Source organism: Labrus mixtus, chromosome 24 (assembly GCF_963584025.1).
Source record: "Labrus mixtus chromosome 24, fLabMix1.1, whole genome shotgun sequence".
Lineage (NCBI taxonomy): Eukaryota > Metazoa > Chordata > Actinopteri > Labriformes > Labridae > Labrus > Labrus mixtus.
In genome coordinates this window covers 125,001-150,570 of record NC_083635.1, presented here as the reverse complement: position 1 = coordinate 150,570, position 25,570 = coordinate 125,001, and the positions used below count along the sequence as shown (strand labels likewise).

The following is a 25,570-nucleotide window of genomic DNA, read 5'->3' as shown; positions in this document are numbered from 1 at the left end:
AATGACACTCACACAATGTAGAATAGAATAGAATAGATGTTTATTGCCATTTGCGCAGGTGAGTCAGCTTCTACAAAAAAGTTAAAATGATATATAAAATAGAATAACATTATAAGAAAAAAGAGTAGAAAAGTACAAATAAAAAAATAAAAAAATAAGTTGTAGTAACAGCTAAGTAAATCAAAATAAACTGTACAGAAGCTATACACTGTATTAAAGCAACGATATAATACAAAAAAATAACAAAGGGGAACACTGTACAATGAAATGAAAATATAAAAAGGAGGAGGGGAAATAAGAACCCGATCGATGCTGATATCGATATTAAGAAGAGAGAAAATACGATACAGATAAATCAGCAGATATCTCTCTTTGATCTGTGTTCGATCTGATAGATTACGATATTCACATTTATTGTGTTGATTCCTCAAATGCAGATATCAAACACGTGTGGAAAATATTTCTAATGAAGACAAGATGGTCACTCGACTGGAAAGTAACTGAGCGTGTATGTGCATCATCGCTTGACACTCTGCAGAGCGATGATGCTTTTTGCAATTCATACAGCGCCCTCTGCTGGTGACAGAGAACTGCTAGTGTAATACAATGAAATGCTGTTTGACTGCTGAATGAATCTGTAATATCGGCGCATATCTGCAATAAAATGATCAAATATCAATAGTCGCTGATATCGGCTGATATTATTTAGTTAATTTAAAGTAACAAAGGAAAACTTGTGAAAATCACTTTAACCATGAATAATCTGTTTTATTTATTGATGAGTTTTTTGCCAATCAGTTAATTCATTTGATCAACTTCCAGAAAGCTGCCATGTTTCCTTTTAAAGCAACTGCTCAAATATTGAAATTGCCTCCATTAGAGCATTAATGTAACACAGAGCATGTCAACAAAACCAATAGTTTGAATGATGACTTGAAGGGCTCTTCACTTTTTTGATCTTTCACAGCTGAAAACAAACCGAGTTCCCAGCTGAACATTATCACAGCTTGAGACAAAAAAAACATGTACAACTTCTCAAAACAAAAACACTGAACCTCGACCGGAATAATAAATCAGAAGCACAGGTGTCAACGACATCATTCCTCCTTAGTAATTTGTGAACCCTAAACCCTAAAACTGAAACTTTCTACACCTAAAAAACCCTCATCCTGAGCGACTCAATCTGCTTCTACTCAAACTATTCTTACTTCTACTGTCATGACCCTCTATGACCTCTACTGCAGGAGTGACAACTGCCAATCCCCGCGTCTTCTTCTCTGCCTTTTCCCACCAGCGCTGTGATGCAAAAAATCATTTCAAAACACAATCACTGATAAGTCTGCGCACAAATCTGTCTCCTCCCCCCCCCCACCCTCCAGGTCCAATTGAAAGTCTAATCTTAGCCGGGTGTTGTGTGCGAGTGGAAAAGAGGACAGCGTCCACAGTGTGCTCCCTCTTTAGATCCTTGTCGACCGCACACATCTGCATTGATCTCCGCCAGAGGGACGGGTGGCAGCAATACCAAGAGGTTGATCCCTATTGATTTTGCGCCGAGCCCCTCCGCTGTTAAATCGTCCTTCATTTGATAGTGGGCAGCTCCTCTGAACCGAAATGGGGCAAGAGGCCGAGCTCAGTGAAGATATCATGTTTCAATCGGGAACCTGTTTGATTTGTAGCATCAGAGCCAGGGGAATATGCATGTTTGTGTTTTCAGGAAGTGTTAAAGTTGCGTTCTCTTCATCTGTTATCTTCGTTTTCCTACAATAATGACGGTTATGCAATCCTGCAGTAAATGATGTGTAACCACGAGGATATCAGCTGTCAGACAGGGGGGCTGAAACAGAATCCTAACACAGATGGAGCCTTGTGAAGAAATGCATTTTAGGGGTTTTGGAAGAGGCAACAACAAATCTGTCTTTTAAACAAATCCCACCATAATGTGTAACCAGTCCATGCTCTCAAACCCAGTTTAGAGTCTGCTAACAGTATGGCACAACTGGAAATATCAAAACAACTATAAGGGCTGTTTCTACTTTCTACACCTAACCTGTTCTGGTGTGGTGAGAACAAACTCAAGTCTCTCTGCTAACCGTATCAAAGTAGAATTTGAACTTTGTGCAGCTACTTTGCTAGCCGTAGCGTGTGGAAGCTTTTACACATGCTTGGTACTAATACTTTATGAACCACAAATATATATCGCTTAAAAAGCAAAACTGAACCTGAAAAAAAAATCAAGATGGTTGGTGGAGGAGTCAACCTTGTTGTCACGATTAGCACGTGTGCATGCTAACTACTGTTGGTGAATTAGCATTTAACTTAAAAGCAATCCAGAGATCACAGCATGACGTTCCACATTCTAAAACGTCCCATTATTTAAAAAAAATATTGAAAAGAGACGAGTTCTAGCCCAACGGCCAGTCACCCTGAACGCCTGTTAGCAGTCTCTCCTCCAGTCTGCTATTATTGAAAACAGTTATTCTTTCAATAGTTTCTTGTTGAAAGTTTCAGCAACCTTAATCCTTATATTGAGTGGGCTTCAAGTTTAATGGAATTCTCTTTTACGTTTGAATTGCTAGTGGTAGATGTTCTAGGGTTGGGTGTTATGAAACTGAGATTCTACTGTTCTGCTAATAGAGTAGATATTTAATAAAGTGCTATCATTCATACGTTTCTGTTATGAATTAATTGGGTTCCTGGTATCATGAAAAACACAATAATGATCATCTGATTTTAGAGTTCACACGAGCTAAATTGAGAGTTTTAGCTCCTTTCAGCTAGTTGTTTTGGTGTTAAGGCGTTCAACTTTTCTGTTTTGCAGGGGTAAATGTATGGGAACATGGGATGTCACTACTGTCAGTGTTTAAGTTATGAAGGGACTCATAAATGTCCTATTGAAGGTCATTTGAGACACTGTGGTACTAAAGTGAATGTAGGGTTTCCTACATGTTGCATATCTCATTGACAAGCTTTAAATTACATTTGCATTCAATCATTCATATCTATTATGTCAGATGATTTTATCTGATATCCTGTCATGACATTATGGGCTAATGATGACAAACAGATCTACACTGTGTGTATCAGTGTAGACTCTCTCATCCCCCAAATCCTTCAGTTTTCACCTCATCTGCATGAATATCCTGTGATCAAGCTTTTTCGATTGCTGCCTTTGTTAGCCTTTTATCCATTATTCATATTACCCGAAACACCGTGTGTGTGTGTGTGTGTGTGTGTGTGTGTGTGTGTGTGTGTGTGTGTGTGTGTGTGTGTGTGTGTGTGTGTGTGTGTGTGTGTGTGTGTGTGTGTGTGTGTGTGTGTGTGTGTGTGTGCTCTTGTGCATTAATGGACGACAGATTGTTGCAGTGCATTGCTTTGTTTACTCATCAAGGTTGCAAGAAAAGGCGCAAACTGGAGTGGGATTTCCGCCATTGTTTTTTTCCTGCGGCGGTTGTGAATGCTGACCTTGGAGAGGGTTTTGTCTCTTCAAGAAGCCTGGCCCACTCCACGGCAGCCCCTTTTATGAATGGACAGATGCGTGAGCCGCATGCTAATGAGGCGGAAAAGGAAGATAGGGAGAAGGGGCTAGCTGCTGCAGTGCACATGCAGCACTAAACAGTGAACATGCAGCACACCAGATCTGAGATAACACACAGCTCGAGGAGGAAGGGAGTAGCTGCAGGGAATGGGGGGGTTAAAGTGGGTTACCCTGGTAAAAGGCCTCATTTAACCTCTGGTGCATTTCCCTCCGCAGGTGCCATGTGCAGAAATGACTCTAACATGCTGTAATGTTGTTTATAAAGGCAGGAGAGTCTCTTCAAAGTAACATTTTCATTCCATTTAGGAAACTAGGTATTCTGTTGCTTCCTCTATACCATCCGGTCATAATGGCTTTTTAGTTTTTATCATATTCTAATAAGCAACCACATAGCTAGTATGTTAAACTAAGATCGTGACCGAAGCCGAATATTAGCATAGCATTAGCTTAAAGAGGTTTTAGGCATAAGTACAGTCTAACCATATTGAGCATTGGGCTGTCATTTCTCAGTCTGATTCTAAATACAAGTTTACTTTCAGTTTTTAGGGTCTCTCAAACAACAGCTGTTTTTTTTAATATACTCACTCCAGAACATTTCTACAACATGTTTTATGCAGACTGCCGCTGACAGTTGCTTGTTCAAATATGCACCTCACAGTGGGAGACTTTCCCTGCTGGACAGGAGGGCAGAGGTGTAAGACATGACGGAAAAAAGGATGACGCAGAAGTGGCAGATGAGGCAACAGAGTCTGGTGTACGGAGGTAGAATAAGAATGTTAGCCTTGATGCTACATGTAGTTTGACACCTTTATAGATTTAACAAAAGAGCAGAGAGGAACATACTGTTCATACAATCTATACACTGGTCGCATGATATAAACCTCACCAGCCCCTTCTGCTCACTCAGGCAGATTTTCTTCATATTTCCGACTTCATGCGGAAAAATGTATCAGAGGGGTTGGCAGGAAAAAGGTGATTCGCCCGCTGTAAACAAAGTCCAAGTTGACTGTAGTCAAGACGAACAGGTGAAAGCGACCAGAGGAAGAGAACATGTTTACAGACGATGTGTCCAAATTTAATCTACAATCTGCTTTAAGAAGAAGCTCTCACGCTTCCTTATTTAGCTGTCTTTGACTTAACATCCAGTGTTTCCACAGCAACGATAAACATGTTGTGCCTGCCATGGCGGCTCTGTCCCATCCTGTGATTTCTCCGGCTGTTAGAAAATATTTAAGGTAATGTCAACTCAACAAAAACAAAAATATAACATAGGTTAAGTTCATTTTTAGATTTTTTTCAGGTAAAAATTCAAAATATTGTACGTTTAAAGACAAAATAACTTCCACTGTGTCAAATTTTGTCTCGAACCCTCCATGGGTTGTTTTAGCTTTACTGTCAGGGGCTTACCCAGGCCATGCTCCCCTGAAATCAGATTGGACTTTCCAGATGCAAAACCAAACCAAGATTAGTTTTTTGTCCAATCAACCTAACCCTAACCACACACTCATGTTTTTTTCAATTTGGACTGTTCCATTTTGCTGCCTCATATCTTTTTGAATTCTAAAATGACATTCTTGAAAATCTTCCTCCCTGGAGATAAACTGCACTTAGTTGCCAACCTGTTTTCATGCTTGCAATAATGGAACAATCAGAATGTAATTAGAGTAAAAACATCCATTACTTTGTGTTGTAATTGTGAGAAAATGAAGTTGTTGCAGGCAGGATGTTTTTTTTTTCTTCCTGTGAAACACCTAAGGGTCAGACTAATACCTTCATTCATTTATGGGCTTGACATCAATTAGTCTAACAGTCCCTTTGTCTGCATAGGTATTTGAATGGATTATCTTTACAGGGGCGGCCTGAATGCATACCCCAGCTGTTGTGTGCTTTATTGAGTTTAAGTATTTCACTAATGCAGAAAAAGCAGGAGCATGGTGAAGGTTTTGTAGTCTTGTTCATGGGGGTACTAGCGGTTTTGTCCAAAGCTAAACTGATGACCTCAAATATCCTTTGTGCATCCTCCAGATGATCACATGTAAATTCCACCACAATTTGGCACAAATGGGATTATCTGACTCCCCCTTTAGCCGGTGGTAAGGTACCCCTCTCTCTCCAAGTGCCCTTTTTAGAGGCTCTTTTTTTTCAAACCAGGTCTGCATGTATACAGTGGACTAGGTAAAAGGTTACGTTTGAGTCCCTGTTAAGCTCTGTGCGGCCCATTAGGATGATTGAGGATGATGTTTGTCCTCCTAAATGAATTTCAGTCACTGGACATGAGTTTTGTTTATGAAAGTGCAGTATGAAGGTTTTCCTTACAGTACAGAATAAAGGTGCTCTACACTTTGAGTGCCATCACATTTATCACTGCTGATTGTACGCGAGTCTACCTTAACATGACATTTTTAAGATTTTTAAATGTTTTTAGCCTCCTAAAATTGGACCACCTCTGGATACCATAAAATTAAATTAACCTATTTCCTACCATAAGCAGCGTTTGTAAAATTGAAAGAAATGGGGTGCCAGCGGCCTAGCTGTTAGCTTGCGCCCGATGTACAGAGAGGCTACAGATCTCCAAGCAGGCGGCCTGGGTTCAGATCTGATCTGTTACTCCTTCCCTGCATGTAATTCCCCTCTCTCCTTCACAATTTCCTTATCTATCCACTATAAAGACTTGTTTTAAAGCAGTCAAGCAGAGGCAGAGGGCTTTCCCTTGCCCCTGATGCTAAGTGCTTGTAGCTCATGTTTAGCTTGTGTTGCTAATAGTAAACTGACTTGACCTTTCATATTTACATGCTTCTTCTCTTCTCTCACAAGTATTCTTGATTGACAAGTGGTGGAGCAGGACAAGAAACATGAAAATATAAACAGAATAAAGAAAGACAACCAGCTATAGTTTCAGAGTTATGCTCAATAGACATCAGAAAGTGGGGGAATTCATCAGCACATTTCTGAAACAAGGCATCGCTATAGGCTTGTGATAAAATGACTGCTTACTACGTGGTGTAAGATGGTAGCCTGCATGCTAGCAAGCCAGGCACATGCTAGTGTTAGCCAATGGATAAAGCTTGCGAGCTTCTTTCTATATTGCCAATACTTGGTTGTTTAGGCAGTGCATGGGGTGTGTAGCATAACGAATACTCTCACCAAAAAGGCAGCCTACAAGCTAGCAAGCCAGAACCATGCTAGTGTCAATAACAGTAGCTCTTTATTTATTGTCAATATACTGTGCTTGAGGGTAGTTAATGAAGGCTAAATAATACTTGCTAGTTGCTATCTTCTGTAGCCAACATGGTAGCCTACAAGCTAGCAAGCCAGGAACATGCTAGTGCTAGCCAATAAAGAAAATAGCTGTTTTGTTTACTCTCTCATTCATGAGCAGCCAGTTATTAAGCTTTCTTTCTTATTCATTAATGGGATAATAGGTGAAGTGTACAAAGCGCTCCTGCATCTTTTTGTAGCACCTTTTGAGAGTGTAGCGTTTTGAGTTTCCTTCAGTTACTTCTAACCCGTTTCACCTCAAAGGTCGGTCTTGTTCACTCTGCTGTTATTGGCTAGTGATGAAATTGCACCAACATGTCAATATTCAGCAAAGGTGATCCCATTGAAAGGATCATCAGTATCGATATTTAAAATACGTTGTTTTGAGTCACACTGTGGCAAAGCAGATTCAGTGTCGTAGAAGTTATTCTCTAAAAGGTTTGGAAGATGTTTTAGAATGTGAAATGTGTAAAAACTGAAACAAACAAGCAGCCTTTCCTTTCCAGGTAACCTACTCGATGCTTTCTGTTTTGATGCCTATGAATGTTATTGTGCTCCTCTGGCTCAGCCTGGCGGACTGCTGCTGCCAGAAATCTGAAGTCAATAGAGCTTTTGGAAGAGTTTTAACAAATATTGAACCTAGTGATTCAGACATTTCAAAGTGTAGTTTTGAATGTTGTGATGCTCTGGAAATTTCTGTTGTTGTGAATCACTCCTTTGTGTAGATGGATGATATGGGTTAGTATGCCTTCCAATACTTTGACTACATCAGTTCTAAGCCAGCTGGTCCCTACAGAGGATGTACATTTGTGTTTCCATTTTAGAGAAGACTATCTAAGTCCTTAAACAGCTGGCCAATGTAGGTTTTAAGATCCATTTTTCAAAGAGGAAATAATAGTGCATTTGTTTGGGACTATTTTTAGCTGCGGATGAATCCACATTGGTGCTCTGGTTAGTATTGCTGGCAGCACGGTGGCATAAATGGGACTGAGTGGAAACAAACAACAGAGTGTGTTCATCATAAAGAACATTTCTATTCATGCAACAGTGTGGCTCATTGAACTATCTTTAAAACAATGGGGCAAAGGAGTAGATTTGCAGGCTTAGGATAAATGGTAAATGGACTTGGGCTTATATAGCGCTTTTCTAGTCTTCCGACTACTCAAAGCGCTTTTACACCACCTGTCACACCCACCCTTCCACACACTGATGGTAGTGATCACTATGTAGTATCATCAGAAGTAACTAATCCCATTCATACACTGCCACCGAAGCAGCGGGAGCAATACAGGGTTAAGTGTCTTGCCCAAGGACACATCGGACATGTACTGGGGATTGAACCCTCGACCTTCTGGTTGAGAGACGACGACTCTACCAACTGAGCCACAGCTGCCCTATAGCCACAGTTGCCCGATAAACATTCTCCCTTCTCAGTAAAAGCAACATATTGATTTGACCCATACTATCATTCTTTAGTCAGTCAGTATAAATCTGAAAGTACACAAAAGCCAGCTCAGCTTTTATTTTACACAAAGTTATGGTGTACTCTTTTCAGCAAGATAGTTTTCAATTTAAAGGTAGGATGACTTAGAGAAAAGGCAACAGAGAGGACAACTGGTGTCATAAAAGGAAAGTCTGCAGAAAAAGCAGACTGGAATCAGTAAAGCAGCAGCTCAACTTTATGAAGCATGAAAGTCTAAGACACTTTTTCTATTTTAACAGTAGCTGCTAGTGTTGTAGCCAAGACCACACTAACCGAGACCAAGACATACCTGAGACCTGAGTGCTCCGAGACCGACATTTAGGGATCCAGACCGAGTCAAGACCAAGGCAGGGCCAGACCGAGACAAGACCAAGACCAAGGCAGGGCCAGACCGAAACAAGACCAAGGCAGGGCCAGACCGAAACAAGAACAAGACCAAGGCAGGACCAGATCGAGACAAGACCAAGACCAAGACCAAGAGAGGGCCAGACCAAGACCAAGATCAAGGCAGGGCCAGACCAAGACAAGACCAAGACCAAGGCAGGACGAGATCGAGACAAGACCAAGACCAAGACCAAGGCAGGGCCAGACCAAGACCAAGATCAAGGCAGGACCAGACCGAGACAAGACCAAGACCAAGGCAGGGCCAGACCAAGACCAAGAACAAGGCAGGGCCAGACCGAGATAAGAACAAGACCAAGGCCAATGAATTGAAGTCATTAGTTCCTTTAGAAAGAGACGTTTTCACTTCTAATAACCGTAATGACTTGGAAAAATAGTCTTTCAGCGGTGGTCTTGACTGGTCTTGGTTTAAAAATCCGGAATCCGCCCAGTCTGGGACCGAGACAAGACCGAGTAAAAATACTTTCCATTCCGAGACTAGACCGTGGCCTTCCAAAAAGTGGTCTCTAGACTGGTCTTTGAGGACTAAGCCTTACCCCTTATCTATACCTTACATTTAGTTTATCTTCCATGTCTTTAACTGTTTGTTCTATCATTGCCAAGAGAAGGATGAAAACTAAATGGTCATTAAATGTGTTGAGTTACAAAACTACAAATCTATGCTCAGCAGCAATCCGCCTGAGAGAGTGGCTCAGTTTAGCTGAAGAGACAGAGGATGTTGAGCAATTGTCAGAGCCACCTGGTCCACCCACAGTCCTGATGCTGCTCCCGCCTGACCTCCCCTCCAAATCCTCACATCTGATCTGCCAAGTGGCCACCTGAGTTGAGAGCTGCTCTGCCGCGCTCTGAGAAGCTGCACCGCTGTCAGCCCGAGGGCCCGTCTCCTCTACAGTGTTCAGCTCTGTTTGAACAGTACATGTTAGCCGTATATCATTCCTCATGTTTGCCCTTTGACACTCGCTAACAGCCCCAACATGCCGCCGAGATATCAGAAAAGTTGCCTCACAATGACTCGAGGAGTTTGGTTTTCAAGGCTGTGATGTTGATTTGAGAGATAGGCCGGGGGGGGATGTATCATCGCAGGGCTTGTGGGCGGAAAGAGAGGCCTCTTGGCTGTTTAACTTCAATTTTGTCCTTGTATATTAATCACACATTCCTGGACAGCTTTAGTTATCAGATATCTGTTTTTAATTTACCAGAGCTCTAAATAGCAGCAGCTTTTGCTTTTGGTTTATGTTTGACACACTGCTTTTCAAGCTGCTAATTAGCTTTAGCCTGAGTAATGGTGCCGGTGCTAACAGGAAGCTATAGCTTGACTCTGTTTTTTCTTTCATCCCTTGGTAGAAAAAGATTTGATAACATCATACTGACTCCAGTGTGACAGCTCGTTTTCTGAAATAGCTCTTGAAAAAGGGAAGACCCTGTTAGCAAGCCTCTCTCTTGAAGTTGGAAAACAAATAACTGTAAGGCATCAGGATTCGAGGGATTACAAGTAGGCGTACTTTGGTTGATGAATACAAACTTCCAACACTGACTTACCCTCAGTTCCCTTTGTTTTTAGGGGTTGTTGTCATCCACTTTCAGTTAGCAAGCTAGCATGTTAAAATAAAATGCTATTCGGTCCTGAAAATCTATTTCACTAGAAGAAAAGTTGTCAACAAAGTATGAGAACCAACAGAGTAATAATAACATTTGTATATCCTGCCTTGTGTCCATATTGTTTGTAGATTTATTCAGATCCACATATGTTAGCATCTTCATTGTTTGCAATGACTATAAGACAGCTAAGCTATACGGTTGCAGATAGGACGACAGGTACCATGTGCCATAGCCGCTAAAGAAGTCCATCAGTTATAGTGTACACTGTATTTTCTAATATTCCAACTGCACAGTTTTAGCTATGCTACATGATTTATTTCGAAATACATATTTGTTTTTTTGTTCTTCTGTTTGGAATTATGCTTTACTAATTAGCAAATTTTAGCATGCCAACTTGCTAATCTAAAATGTTTAACATATATTAACCTACCCGGATACCAACCAAATGTGAGCATAAAGGTATTATCAATGTGAGCATGTTGCCATGCAGTGTTAGCATTTAGCTGAATACATTGTTGTGTCACAGAAATGCTAACATGGTACACCCTTGTTCTTGTTTCCTGTGTGACTGTTGATGACGGTGTCACTCTTTCTTAGGGAGTGACTTGAGGTGACTGTTCACAGAGGCAGTGTTACATAGGGACAGCAGTGTCCACCTCAGCTATCTGCCCTCCATCACTCACACAGTGACCTCTGACATTAGCCCTCTGTGTCCGGCTAATAAATCGATATGCTAAGTGCTCTCCTCCCTCAGGCTGGTAATTCCTCGCCATTCTCTCACTGCCATTAACACTTGGCTGATAATGATTGTCATTTGCCTTAAATAGGGATCATCCATGACGTCATTACCCCGTTTATGTTATTTTAATTCCTTGAGTTATCTTTAACAGATGAATGCAAAAAAACGTAGCACAAACAGTGTTAGTAGAATTATTTCAACATCTGTGTTGAAACATGGAAGCAACTCTACGTTGGTATGAGGCTAGCTGTCTGCCCTGCTGCCCCGTTTAACCTACAGGTGTTCTAACATATACTGTGAGTTTGGAAATGTGAAAGTTGCTGGGATATATCTGAGGTCACAATTTACTTACAGGAATGGTAATGTTTTCCACTATATGGTGAAGCAAAAGTGGCATGGGAAATTTCAATTCTAACATGCAAAATGCCAAGGCAGCCCTCCCTGTGTGCCCTGGCAGCCCTGCAGCATTCTGCCCTCCTGGAAAGCTTCCAGAGAGCTGGCCAATTGGAAGAAATTGGAAACGTGGGGGAGGGGGGGACTAAAGAGACAGCAGCTAAAATGAACCGTGTCAGGCAGAGGCTGAAAATGTTTTTTTTTTACTGACGCGAGTATCAGATAAGTTAGGAGTTTTATGAGCTGCAAATCATGCAAAGCTACTCAACAGGTTTCACAGACTGACAGCATAAAATGTGAAAACAAGTACAATATGGAATCTTTAAAATGATCCTGATCATGTGAGGCAGTTAATGGCAATTGCCCTTATGTGTTAGCATCAAGCTAATGATTTAAGCTGTACATCCTAGTCCATCCTGGTCCTCCCTGACCCCCGAATAGTGAACCAACTGCCAATGGTAAATACGTTAGTCCTCAATTAATTCAAATTCATGATCTTTTTCCCAAATGAAATGTAAAATGTGAAGCCACCAGGCAATATTTTCAAAAATCTGACTGGATGATGCTTTCAAACATATCACTTTTTTTGCCTTAAGGCACATCATTATTATTCCTAGCTTGACCATGCTAAACTGATGCTGTAGTAGTATTAAGATCATCAAATAAAGAAGCCTAGGGCCACAGATGAAGCTATTTTATGAGGTTGGAGTGAGAAATATTTATGTGAGTATTTGGTGATTAATACAAAAGATTCAGTTTCTACAATTCTACAATTCACTTAGCAGACTCTTTTATCCAAGGCGATGTACATCAGAGAGTAAGTACAACACAAGCAAGGATCTAGAAAAAAGGGAACAATGTCAGTGAGAGCAAACGATCAGCTTTGAGTCCGATTGGACACACAGGTGCTGACAGGAAGTGACCAGAGGCAAAGCACAACATTGAGGGCAGTTCTTGAGAGCTCTAATCAGTATAGAAACCATCTTATAAGTCGTCGTTATCAAACAAAAACCATCGTCATTACCATCATCATCATCAATAATATGGAGACCATCATCATTAAGTTAGTAGGCATTCATGAAAGAGCTGGCTCTTTAGCTTTTTCTTAAAGGTGCAGAGGGACTCTGCAGATCACATGGAGTTTGGAAGTTTCAAATGAGCGGTTTCCGAAAACAGTATTTTTTTACACTAAAGAAGAATGTGTAACATGAACAGCACAGCCAAGCTAAGTTCAGTTTGTTTTGGTTCTTGTGTAGAAGTGCAGACTCAGCATTTATCCGGCTTATTTTTTATCGTGGAGCGACATCTCAGAGGGGGGTGGGGGTTCAGTCAATATGTCCTGAGCTGCAGGTCGGGCCTCCTGCAGTCAGCAGCCTCTGCATCAATAGAGAAAGCAGAGCCACCCTGACCTACACAGCAACCTCCCAGAGCTTTGAGCCGAAAATGAATTCTTTAAACCTTTTGAAAAAGAGAGAGCTGCAGAGCTGGACCCGAGCCAAGCAGGATCCTGCGACCAGAGCACTGCTTAATCTACTAAACATGAAACCAAAACCCCTAGAATAAAAAAAAACATTAAATTCATATTGAGATTGTTTTTTTTCTTTTTTTCTAGAGCAGATTGAAAGCTGATTCCTCGATCTACCTGTTTTGTAACCAACTCATTTCTGCGCCTGCATGCTAAACCGGGCTTGAAAACAAATCCGGCCATACACATTCATGACCATGTTTTTCTCAGAACTGATCTACAAAACACGGTTCAGGGAAATGGATACCATCTTTTTGCCTCCATGTCCTGATAGGTGGATTCACTTGGTTTCAGCCAGACCTCGATACTCACGGCGCCCCACAATGCCGTGTGCTCGACAGGGCATTTCCAGTGAAAAAGGTTCAGGCTTTCTGGAAGCCCGTCGATACTATTGATGGATGCGAATGTGCAACTTCATGCCGTGTGGATAAAAACAAACCTCTCTGAATATAGATGTACAACACACTAATTTAAGACAACAAACATTTCACACATGTAGAAGTTGTTGTCCGAGTTCATACCATATTGTGGTTAACAAAAGAAGCTGATTGGCCGTTTGATTTCATTTTTTGCTTCTTTAACTTTGACCACAAAAAAAAGTGGTAATATGCTGTAACAGCAGCATGCTTACTGGAAGACTCTAATCAGTTACTCTCTTTGCTGTCTTCACCTTTAAACAAAGTCCTTTCCTTCTGAGAAGTTGACATGCCTTCATTGGCCAATTTAGATTTTTTAACTTGATTTATTTATGAGATTATCTGAGCTGCACATTGAGTGTGTTTCTCTGTTCTGCAGCAGAGTTGAATACTTATGAAGCACAGATGCGTCCTTTATGTGCCGAGCATGAAACCATCAATCTGTCAACACTTTTTACTGCAGACCCTTATTGAACACTTTGTTTTAGGATTTAAAATACTCATTTAGATGCAAGACAAGTTTAATAACATAGCCAAAAACTCTCGAGTGTATCCCAAAGGAAATGATTCTGATTACACGCGGCATCACTTCCTGTTATCCCTTGTGTATCTAGAAGGGGACGAACCCCCGCATCAAACAATGAGAACTACCACATGGAAGGTTAATTCCAGAATGTAAATACATGAAGTGTGTTGCATAAGCAATGCGGGGCGTAGATTATTATTATTTTTTTTAATGGGGTTTGAAGCATTTGAATGTTTAATTTATGATGACGTAGCAAAACTAAAATTAGCAAAAAAACATTTGTACATTTAGCACATCCTGTTGCGGCACTTATGTCTTCTCAAATGCCATTTTATCTTTAACTACAGCGCTGTTTCCTGATCCTTTTATGTGTTGTTGCATTTCAGTAAGCCTGATTGTTTCAGAGATTCCTCTTAGTAGGTATGAAAGCTTTTGGATCGAGTTCCCCCTCCAGTTTCCGAACCCTCAGGCCATCGCTTTCCGGTGTGTCAACCAGAAAAGAAACCAACACCTGACACCATTTCTAAACTCAGTTGAATGTGTAGTCCTTCCCCTCAACGCTCCTGTTTTTCTTAAGCGAGTCCTCCCTGGTAAAGAGATGACAGAGAACGTACAAACAAGGGGTTGCCCTGAGATTGCAAACCATTCTAATTTGATGAGAACACTCTGCCTCCGAGTGTCATTTTCGAGACGCAGCGCCTGGAATCGATTACATCACCGGGGGAATGGGATGTTATAAGTACGGACATCAATGCAGGAAGACAGACACCTTGTCCTGCTGGATTATTATGAGGATTGCGTCATTGACCTGAGGCCTCCGCTGAGATTCAAGTTGTGAGTGCATCAACATTTTGTCAGGATTGACAGTTTTTCTCTTCAGTTGTGTTTTATAAAAATCTCTTTTTAATTTCTGGACCCCCCTATAACAAAAACAAGCCCACCCCCTCATCTAGACTCCACCTGAGAAATATCTGCTGTCATGTGCAGCCGCCTGGTTTAATCTGCTACACAATGAGTAAATTAAATTGCAATAAAATACAAAAACAAAACAACAAAGAAAAACATCTGGAGAGATCCTGAGTGGTGTGAGAGTGCAGGCTTCCTCTTTTTCCCCCGGCCATGCTTTGTGCTCGTGGTAATGATCTGTGTCATTCAGCTCTCTACTCGGGATCTCACTCTGCGGCTGACTCATACGCTTTTTATAGTCGTCTCTGTCATTCCACTTTACAGCGGCTGTGTGTGTGTGTGTGTGTGTGTGTGTGTGTGTGTGTGTGTGTGTGTGTGCGTTTACACCTTGTTGTACTTTATTTTTTTCTTACATACCTGGGGGTTTTAAACCAACAGGAGTACAGTCAACTTTACACATGACAGTTCAGAAATAGATTCAGCACTCACATGTCTTCAGCGTGAGATGAAGCTAGTTCTAGCATGCTAATTAGCAAACAGGCAGAAACCTGATCCAACCTTCACAACAGGGTGCTAAGACGCTGACTAGACTCTTCTCCTCTGTCGCCCCCCGGTGGTGGAATGAACTTCCAAACTCCTCTGCACCATTAAGAAAAAGCTAAAGACCCAGCTCTTTCATGAATACCTACTAACTTAATGATGATGGTCTCCATATTATTGATGATGATGATGATGATGATGATGGTTTTTGTTTGATAACGACGACTTATAAGATGGTTTCTATAATGATTAGAGCTCTCAAGAACTACCCTCAATGTTGTGCTTTGCCTCTGGTCACTTCCTGTCAGCACCTGTGTGTCCAATCAGACTCAAAGCTGATCGTTTGCTCTCACTGACATTGTTCCCTTTTTTCTAGATCCTTGCTTGTGTTGTACTTACTCTCTGATGTACGTCGCCTTGGATAAAAGCGTCTGCTAAGTGGATTGTAGAATTGTAGAATAAGCGGTTTCTTCTGTTTGTATAAGTTTCTTTTTTGTTGCCATAAAGAAGAAATCACATTTAGGAAGCAGCTGTTTTCATCGGTGGGATTATGAAGTAACAGATGACGTCCTATTTAAAAGAAGATCAGGAAAGTTCTGGTTCAAATTGAACATTTGATTTTTTTTTCTGCAGCTGCTGTTTTGATGCTACTGAATGAACGCTGTGTATTTCTTTGGCAGCTCAGTGGTTTCCTCTTGTCTGCAGGCGAGCTCTCCCACAGTGCTCTCTCTGTGTCAGATGACAGGCGTGTGAATGGGAAAACGGTGAGGGGGAAGCCCTGTGCCGGGGACGAAGCAGAATGGAGGAAGAGCCTTCTCTTAGCATGTCAGGTTTACAGGAAGCTGTCAGCCCTGAGACAGCCGGAGCCGTTGGCTACTGAATGACCAAAAAGTGACCCGATTGCACAAGAGAGAAGTGTCGGCAGGACGTTTTAACCACCTGAGCTTTTTTTCTGTGCATCCCCAGGAAGCCGACATTCTCTGTCGTATTAAACATCTGATGACATCATGCGGGCTGCTAATTTACATTACGGCACTGAAATAGCGGCGTAATGCTTTTCATCCTTTTTAGTTGTATTGCGGCCTCACTACCTGCTGCTTGCAACATCAGTACATTATGAAATAGTGTGACCGCCCCACACACACACACACACACACGCTCCCCCGTGGAGACATGCTCGGTCCACTGTTTGATTTGAGAATGTTTTTCGCTCTCAGATTGATTGATGACAGCGTGACAGAAACACCCCCCTTGAAGGCATCAGATGCTCTCTCTCTCTCTCTCTCTCTCTCCCCCCCCCCCCCCACCAACTGGTCAATGATTTTATTTTGCCAGGCAAGAATTTAAATGGAACTGAAATTAACGTTTAAAAAAAAAAAAAGAAATCGGCATGCAATCGATCATTTTTTCTTCATACAATCCAGAATCCCAGCAAAGGTTATCTCATGACTCTACATGATCATAATCAGGTCTGGATCGCACTCATTATGAAAATCTGCCATTATTCTCAACCCGGTTGGCTGTTGCTGATGGCTGTCCAACAATAAGGATTCTGCCTGGTTGAAACAGGAAGCTGTAGCCAAGAGCATGTTCAATGTGTGATTTAGTTGGGTGTCTGTTTGTACCATTTCAAAGAGGACAGTGTAGGACAGCTCTACATGTAAATCCTCCTGGCGTGCAAGGAGGTCCTGATGTTTATTGTCCTGCAATTCTGGCGCACGACCATAAACTTGTATGCATTTTTGTTATGTATTGTGAAGTCACACAGGAAGTGCTGATGTTACTTTTAGACTATTCAAGCGACTTTTGAGTGCTTGGTCTTTATCCATACTGACACACCTTGAAGCATTAAAGAAAGGCAGCTAACGCTAGCTATAGCATCCTAGCATCTAGAAAGTGTGACAAATACAATCCTGAGAGTGGGAGCTATGGAAGCTGTTTGATATCATTGATGATATATCCAGTAGGCTAACTAGCTTAAAATGCTCTAAGCAGCAGTACTTGCAGCTAGTTTAGCTAGCTTGCTACTAGCACAATTGGTTGTCATATTTTTGCATCTTACAAGAGAGGCTGATGTGGCAGATTTGTAACATTACAAAAACACAACGTGGGCTCTTTTAGATCCAGTGGCTGCTGCAGTATGTTCCAATAAGCACAAAGTGAGAAAAATTCTCATTTTTAGTTTTCGATTTAGAGGTATAAAAAACAAACACCTTAGGCATCCATCTGCTCAATTGCAGGTTTAGAATCTGTGGCATGGTCTGACGTTTTTTGTGTTTCTTAGGGGGGACAAAAAATCAAGGTTGAGCTTTCATTAAGAAAATGTTAAAAAGGAAAAAAATATAAAGCGCTTTTTTAAAGTTGTGAACAGTGTGTTCTGACTGCGGCGGGCCTGGAGCGTGAGGACTGCATGCTACAGAAACAGAAAGAGCAGTCCATCACTTGCAGACTGCGGTCTTATATAATAGTAATCACTGTGGTGAATTTCAGATGCCAGCACTGCTGACACTTATCTGCCAAAGCGTCAGCGTTTGAATCTTAATTTTTCAAATGTTATTTTTAGGCTTCAGAAGATGTGCATGTAAGCACTGGGAGAAATTTCTCTTTGGCACGTTTACATCATGTCTAAAAGCTTTGATTTAATCTTTGAAATGTTTGTATAAAGGGTTCCCCAACATGACCCCTCAAAGTGCTGTGTGTTTAAAAGGCTCAGCACATTGTTTGAAGCAGACCTAAGCTGCACGGCGACGTTCACACTGATCACACATTAGACTGATCAAATCAGACTCCAGACCTGCTTCCTGACTAACTCGATTTGCTCTCACATGCTTCCTTTTTCACGCTGATCACAACCAACACACTTACACACACACAGACCTGTGTGCACACTTAAACATGTGCACACAACAACAAAAAAAACCCAACAGAGAGAGCGGGGCAGTACCCATTGAGCTCTAATGAAAAGCAGAAAAAAACTGTTTCCTTGGCAACTGCCTGCATACAGTTGCATCTTCAGGAGGACCCAGATTTTCCTGTCTGACTGCGATCGTATTGTTTTGGTTCTCTTTTGATAGCCGCAGCATCCCTAGACGGATTATCTCACCGCTGGCAGGCATTTATGCTAAATCATCGCAGCCGTTTTACACAGACAGGAAGCCGCCGCGCTGAAAATCCCAAAATCAGGGTGACAGGATACTTTTTAACTTCTGAGTGTAATCAATGATCTGGGTTGATTTTCTCCTGGTTAGCTGCACATCCAGCTGTAGAGCTCTGAAGAACACTGCTGCCTGAAGCAGAGGATCATGGGAATAAACGTGACCAAGTGATTCATCCAGATAACCCTGTAATGAACATGTTGGTTATAACAAACAGGAGAGTAAATGAAGCATGTTTTTACCCTGTGGCACACCCTGGACTGAAATGGAGACAGATCTCCCGTCAAAGAGTGTTGACCTTTTTTTTTAGTTTTGAAGGATGAGTGTATTTCCTGGGAGGCCAGGTATGAGGACTTAACCCTTTCAGTAAACTCCACACTCAGACAGCATTCAGGTCCATGCTGTCCTCGTCATTATCGCTGTCTTCACCATAATCAGATTTTTATAATTAGTATAATTGCTTGTGCATGGTTTGTTATCTTTGTATGTTTAAGCAGGAAACAAATCACAATTTTCTGGATTGTCTTCTGAAAATAATGCAGGAAGTAATGTCAACAACAAACCTTTAAGCCTTTAATTGATAACACATGATATTAGAGTATTGTTTTCTCAATTAAAAATGGCCACTGCTAGGCTATTATGTTATATGAAAGCAAACTCTTTGTTTGCATACATTTTCATAATTTGGGGCGTGGCTAAATTGGGAGAAAGGGAGGTTTAAGGCCCGCCTCAGCTCCACCTCTTTTCTTTAAAACCGATTGAAAGTTAGGTGGTGACAGCTTTTCCAATATGGACTCTTCAGAAAGTGATGGGTGACGTCGCCCTGTTTGTTTTACAGGTTTGGTGTTAACACATGAGAGATTTGATTTGAGGGGATTTTGTTGTTTATCTCGTAATATAACATTTTGTTGCTAAGTTAGAATTTGACTCATTATGTTAGATTGTTGCTTATTTTCTGGGGAGGTGGTTCCTCAAGATGAATATTTAATAATCCTACTATACCTGCTAATTAGCTGCCTGCTGCTAATGACTTGTTTTCATCAGAGCAGATGTAGAATGTGTCATCAAAATGACTCTCTGAAAGGCTTTTTGTTGCCTCACAGCTAAGCGTTTCTTTCATTATTTTAGGGACAGACCTTTCCCTTTGCGTCTGTGAGACAATAGGTGACACTGTTGTGTGTTTCCATCCGGTTCCATGGAGACACGATCTCTGCTGCTGTGACGTCAGCTGGTCCAAGTTGCTGATGCTTAGAGTCACCTTTTGTGGGCTACACATGCTGAGGCAGGGCTTTGTCCAGTTAGCTGATGAAGGGTCACATTGGTTTGCTTTGCCATGTGGGTGAAACCATGAAAACATCCATCCTTAGCCTTTAGCATGAGACGAAACATGATTTCTAACAGATAATTGTAGCAAAACACAAATAATTTAACGAGAGTACTGGAGCTTCTTATGTTAGCTTTAAGCTATACATCAGTAGGTCACCTCAAACCTGAATGTTGGTCAAAGAAGTTTAAATATGAAGTAGTCACTGGCGACTTTTTAACCATGTTACAAGTGTGATAAAAGCTACGTTTAGTGATTAGCAGCTTGTTGCTAAATAGCTAATTTCAGCTAGCTAACATGCCAAACTAATTTGGTGATTATATAATGGCTAAACATTATGCTAACAGCGTGTCAATGTGAAATTCACAACATAGGCTAGCTACCCTTTCACTGCACTTTATTCAAATTAACCTCTTATCCCCATTTTAAAAACTCACCTATGGTGTTAGGTATGTTGGAGTAATCCCAGGATGAGTCTGCAGAGGGCGCTAAACGGCTCGTTCTGTGAATCACACCATAGTCCCCCGATTTGAAACAGAGAGTTTCCCGGCTTCAAGCCTCTATGTAAAGGTCGATGGAGGCGTTTATATATGCTACACCAGAGCGTAGCCACCCCTCTGGCAGCCCTGCAGCTTTTGGCCCTGAAAGGCTTCCAGAGAGCCGGCCAATCAGGAGACAGTGGGCACGTGGGGAGGGGGGGCCTTAAAGTGACAGCAGCTGAAACAAATCAGGATTTTTTTAATGACACCTCTAAGTCGTTTTCACATCTGCACTCGGGATAATATCTAGATAATTACACACACACACACACACTAACCTTTCATCCCAGCAGCTTGTTAATGGTTCTAGCAGCAGGAGGGGTTCTGGATCTGTTAACAGCCTCAGTGGACTGTCGGGGATCTTTGCTGTAATTTCTCCTTTCTGATGATAATCTCAGTTTTTTTTAAAACACATGAAGAAGAACGAGCTTTGCTTAAAGTTCATTCAGTTTTTCTGAGCTTTGCTGTTACATGTCACCATCTGTCTCCGTCTACTCTCACGTCTGTTTGTTTTACGTTCAGCTTCACATTTCACTTGGGAAGGCAACAGAAACTTCAATAAGACACAGGCATTGTGTGCCCCTTGGTTATGAATTTCAATGTTTTACCTGGAAACTAAACCAAACCTAATCATAAGACTCCAGAGGAGTAGAGTTTAGAGAATAGACTTTTAAAGATTGTAAGTTTTCAAGCATTACCTTTAAAAAGTCATCTTTTTCTGGATTGGACAATCATCTTTTTTCATTCAGCTAGACCTCGGGGGAATGTTGATCGGAGTTTCCACCACTGTCTGACTATTGTCAGACTCCAACCCACACATTGAGTTGAATAGAGATGGTAATGATGAACTGTAGCCCTTCTTTGCTGTTTAAATGCTTTTGACCTTTATCATTGTAAAGGATTTTGTGAAATCATCTTCTGCCTGCTTCAGCAGCCTCTCATAATGCAAATCATTTGACTTTATTTGCTGTGAGTTTTGTTCTCTAAACTCTGAAGTACGACTGACCCGGTCTCCCTGCTAGCAGACTAGCCTTGGCTAATATCTCATGAGCTATAATTAATTAAAAAAGTTCTGTTGACCCTTAAAGGGTTTGGGCTTCAATCTGTAAAAACATTTTTTATTTTCTTCTCCTCCTCCTCAGATGGCCTATAAGCCCTGGCTCTGCGCTCAGTATTTCCCCACCACCCCGCATTCCTGTGAGAGGAGGGTCCCGTGCCACCAGTACTGCCTGGAGGTCCAGCAGAGCTGTCCGTTCATCCTGCCAGATAACGACGACCTGATCCACGGCGGCAGCCCAAGCTTCATCTGCACAGGTAAAAAAACGCCTCGCTGTCAAATTCTGCATCCTGTTGACATCAGCGGCCGACTTTCAGCACATGCAGGCGTCGCAGTGAGAAAGCCCCCCGATTCAATTTACAGGAGTGAAAAAAGCATTTTTATAAATAAGGATGCTCGGTGGTAATTCATGCTGTCTCCATATTTACTGGAAGGAGTTCCTGCAGGAAAACAGAGAGATGTTTGTCAAGGCGTTCTAATGACACCTAGTGGTGTGTTTGAGCATAACCGAGCTCAGAGCAGGACGTTTTCACATTTTCTGTGTCTCAATATTTACAGCCGTTTATACAGGAGAACTGACCGAGGAGCAGACACTGGATGGATGCAGACTAACAACAAACAAACAAACAAACAAACCCATCAGAGCTGAGCATCACAGCAGACCTGTGGACCTGTGCTGAGAATCATGTCATCATTTTATGAGCCAATGAGTGTGTAAAGGGCAGTCATAAAGACATTTTTAAAATAATTTTCTAATTTTCTTCTAATGAATGAAGTTTAATAAAGATCAACTCATAACAAGTATTATCTCGAGACATTTTACAAAAAGCAGGTAAAAGACCTTACTTATTGTTATGCTACAAAAAGCAGGTAAAAGACCTTACTTATTGTTATGTTACAAAAAGCAGGTAAAAGACCTTACTTATTGTTATGCTACAAAAAGCAGGTAAAAGTGGTAAGAAAACAAAATGTATGTCATGTGGTGTGGTGTTCTGGTTTTTCAGCTATATTAATGTACTCGGTTCGCTGCTTTCTTAAACAGATATTATTGTTTGTTCAATTCCTAGAATTATTTTCTTAACAACTCATATCTAAAAAGAAAACAGTTCACCTATATCAATATATCTCAAAGGTCCATATCGGCCTGATCATATCGGCCTACTAATATATCGGTCAGGCTCTAAATAAAAGATTTGTATTCCAGGAAAAAGACTGAATATTTCCCCTTTGTCATCTCTTTTTAAGGGCTCTTGGGAGAATATCTATCAGACAGTGAAGCGGAGTGCTGCGATGTCCGATGGGACTCCAAAATGGACAACCCTTCAGGCGAGACACTAAAAAGGACTGCATCTTCCTGCCAGCCCGAGGGGGCCTCAGTCACCTCAGCTGCCACCTCGAGACTGTGCAGCGGGCGACTGAAGATCTGCCTCCTGGCCCTTGTCCTCCTACACACTGTCATCATCATTTCAGCCTCCCATAATTCCACGTTGGTGGGCGTGGCTGCCATTTTCTCGCCCGAGGAGAGCACTTCTAACGAGGAGTGAACCTTGGGGGATGAATTTGGTTGCTTGTAAAAGGTGATGTCATCCAGAGGATTATGGCTTTTACAAATGGCATGGCTGCCAGGGACACACCTGGCGAGACATGCAGAATATGCCTCTACAATCTACCACAGGAAGTGGGAAGGTTTTAACTGGAGCTAAGGGCGCTGGGATTGGACATCGACCAAACCGAGATGTTTGAAAACCAACCCCCCTGAAGAACTGACCTCTTGCCACTTGAAACCTGCTCATTGTTTCTATTCCATCCAAATGTTTTTTGAGCATATTGTCCCTCCTCTTCTTCTCTCCCTCCCTCCTTTCCTTCCTTCCCTCCCTCCTTCCCTACCCTAACGTTTTCAAAGTGTGTCCGGATGGCAGAGGGGAAAATATGGACATTGATGAAGTGTGCACTCTCACTCGTCATTACCTTTAGATTTTTGTTGCATTTCTTTCAGGTGCCAGAATGTTTTGACATATCAACTGTGTTCCACTTCCTGCTCTTCAACACCTTCGAGGCGTCTTCTTACAACCTTTGTATGTGTTGCTTGAGGGGCCTGCCAGGACCATCTGATCCATCATCATTCATATGGGTCTTGTTTCTCTGAAAACAAAATGTATGTTCTTCAATATTCTAATGTTCTGCTTGTATTTTGTCACACTTGGAACTTATTTTCAACCCCCTTTTTGGCGGTACATGCCTACACATTTTAGGACCTTAAGTGCTCTGAGACTGGCTCACTTTCTCTTCTAACTTGTTGGGCCATTGAGCAAGTTGGGAGTGACCAAGTGGCTAACGTAGTGAAGGGTTCAGCTAATGATGACAAGGTGTTGCAGGAGCTAATGGGCTCCTAAACAGGAAGTGGTGTTCTCTAGGTTCTGAAGTGTTCAGTTTACCTCACATGGTAGTCTCGGTGTTGCAGATAGGCAGCCCGGTGGCTCGTCTGAACGCCGCAGTATTTAGAGAAGTCGTACATAAGGCTGCAGGGACAACCCAGGGATACTAGAGAACAGTTGCATGATGCCAAAACACCAAGGACCTCATTTATCAACCATGTGTATACTTGTTTCTATGCACAGAATCAATTTTTTTCCATGCTTGAGAATCTCTGAAAATGCATCACCTGTAGGAATTTGAATTAAAACATGGAAACCACCTGCATGGTGAATGATGTTAGCATATTTTAAGAGCTAATCTAAACCCTCAGGGGGCTGTCTTTAGCGTCAGCTCAGATTTAACTTAGTTCGGAGATGGATTAAAATCAAATTGTAGAGATATGGTGCACTCGCAAGTGACTCAGCAAATTTCGCTAAATGGAGCTAGCTTTGGTTGGCCTTTGCTCACACCTCCCTTAGCCTTGTTGTTAGAAAAAAAAGGAGGAATTGTTAGATAATTCTATCAGACCTCAACAACACTCTTTGTGTTACAGCTGACATCCAAAGCATACTTCTGCATATCTTAGCTGGCTACTGTTAGCTAGTGGGACGCTCTTCCAGTAAACCGCTAGCTAGCTAGATTGATATGAAAGCCAAAAGAACAACTGAAAAGACAGTTAGTTGTAAAAATCTGGAGGGACATGAAGGCAGATTTCTCTGTAAAACAACATATTTGCTAACCAATTAGCTACTGTCACACAACAGCTAGCTTCATCATTAGATATCTTGCTAGCTAACATTATCACTTAGGAAGTAATTCCTTGCAAGCACATAAGCTCAGATTTTATATCTTTCTTATCAAATTGTGTGACACAACCAAACTAGAGTAATTTGCTCTCAGTCACTTTCTAGCTAATGTAAATTATCTAGCAAGTGGCTGAATGCTAACCTTAGCTGTTGTCTGAACCTATGAGGTATTAAGATGTGTTGTTTAACCTTGAAATATTCCACTACTCCCATCCTAACAAAGTAAAATGGCCGCCAATAATATGGCCAGTGCATGAACTCAGCTCTAAAGTCATGATGCATTAAGAACTTTCAGTACAATGTGTTCGACCATATATGACATTTGGGGGGTGTTTATCGCTATTTTTTTTTTTTTTTTTATCAAGAATTTCTGGGAACACATCGACGACTTGTTGATACACTTGGTTTGATAAATGAGGTCCCGGATCTTCGAGTGCCTCTCTGCTGTGTACACCCCAGTGAGGCAGATTCTGGCAAATGGAGCAATATAGAAAAAAAACAGCCAGCATTAGTGTCCTACTTTGTGGCTCTTTCTGCTACCTGGAAGTGGAGCGAGTGACCAGCAGACCAATCAATCAATCAATCAATCAATCAATCAATCAATCAATCAATCAATCAATCAATCAACCTGTCGACTCTTAAATACCCTTAGACGAGCTGATCAACTGCTATCTTTCACAGGCTAGCAAAGGGCTGTGTTAGCATCAGCATACGAGGAGTGTGAGGAGTTTCCAAGGGCTGATCCATCCAATGTTCTTACCCCCCCGCATAGCTGCTACCATATAAGTTCACACAGGGATTAAGGATGACTTAGAACAACCATTTTTAGCTTTAGGGACTCACCAAGAGATGTTTAAATCTGATACCCAAGCAACAAAAAAAATGAAAAGCTAATGTTAGCATGCTAACAAAAATATTCAAATAAAGATGTTTATTGGAGCAATTTGTTGAC

General features: G+C 41.5%; 1 protein-coding gene across 1 annotated transcript in view; it reads left to right on the top strand.

Annotated features, from left to right (window-relative positions):
* The window catches only part of LOC132959615 (NALCN channel auxiliary factor 1-like), a 29,824-nt gene extending 5,706 nt beyond the window's left edge, over nt 1-24,118 (top strand). Inside the window, exons 2-3 of the mRNA XM_061032747.1 lie at nt 21,483-21,654; nt 22,643-24,118. Coding sequence (XP_060888730.1) covers nt 21,483-21,654; nt 22,643-22,941 — 471 coding nt within the window. The 3' untranslated portion in view covers nt 22,942-24,118. The remainder of the gene's footprint in view (nt 1-21,482; nt 21,655-22,642) is intronic.
* The last annotated feature ends 1,452 nt before the right edge of the window (nt 24,119-25,570 follow it).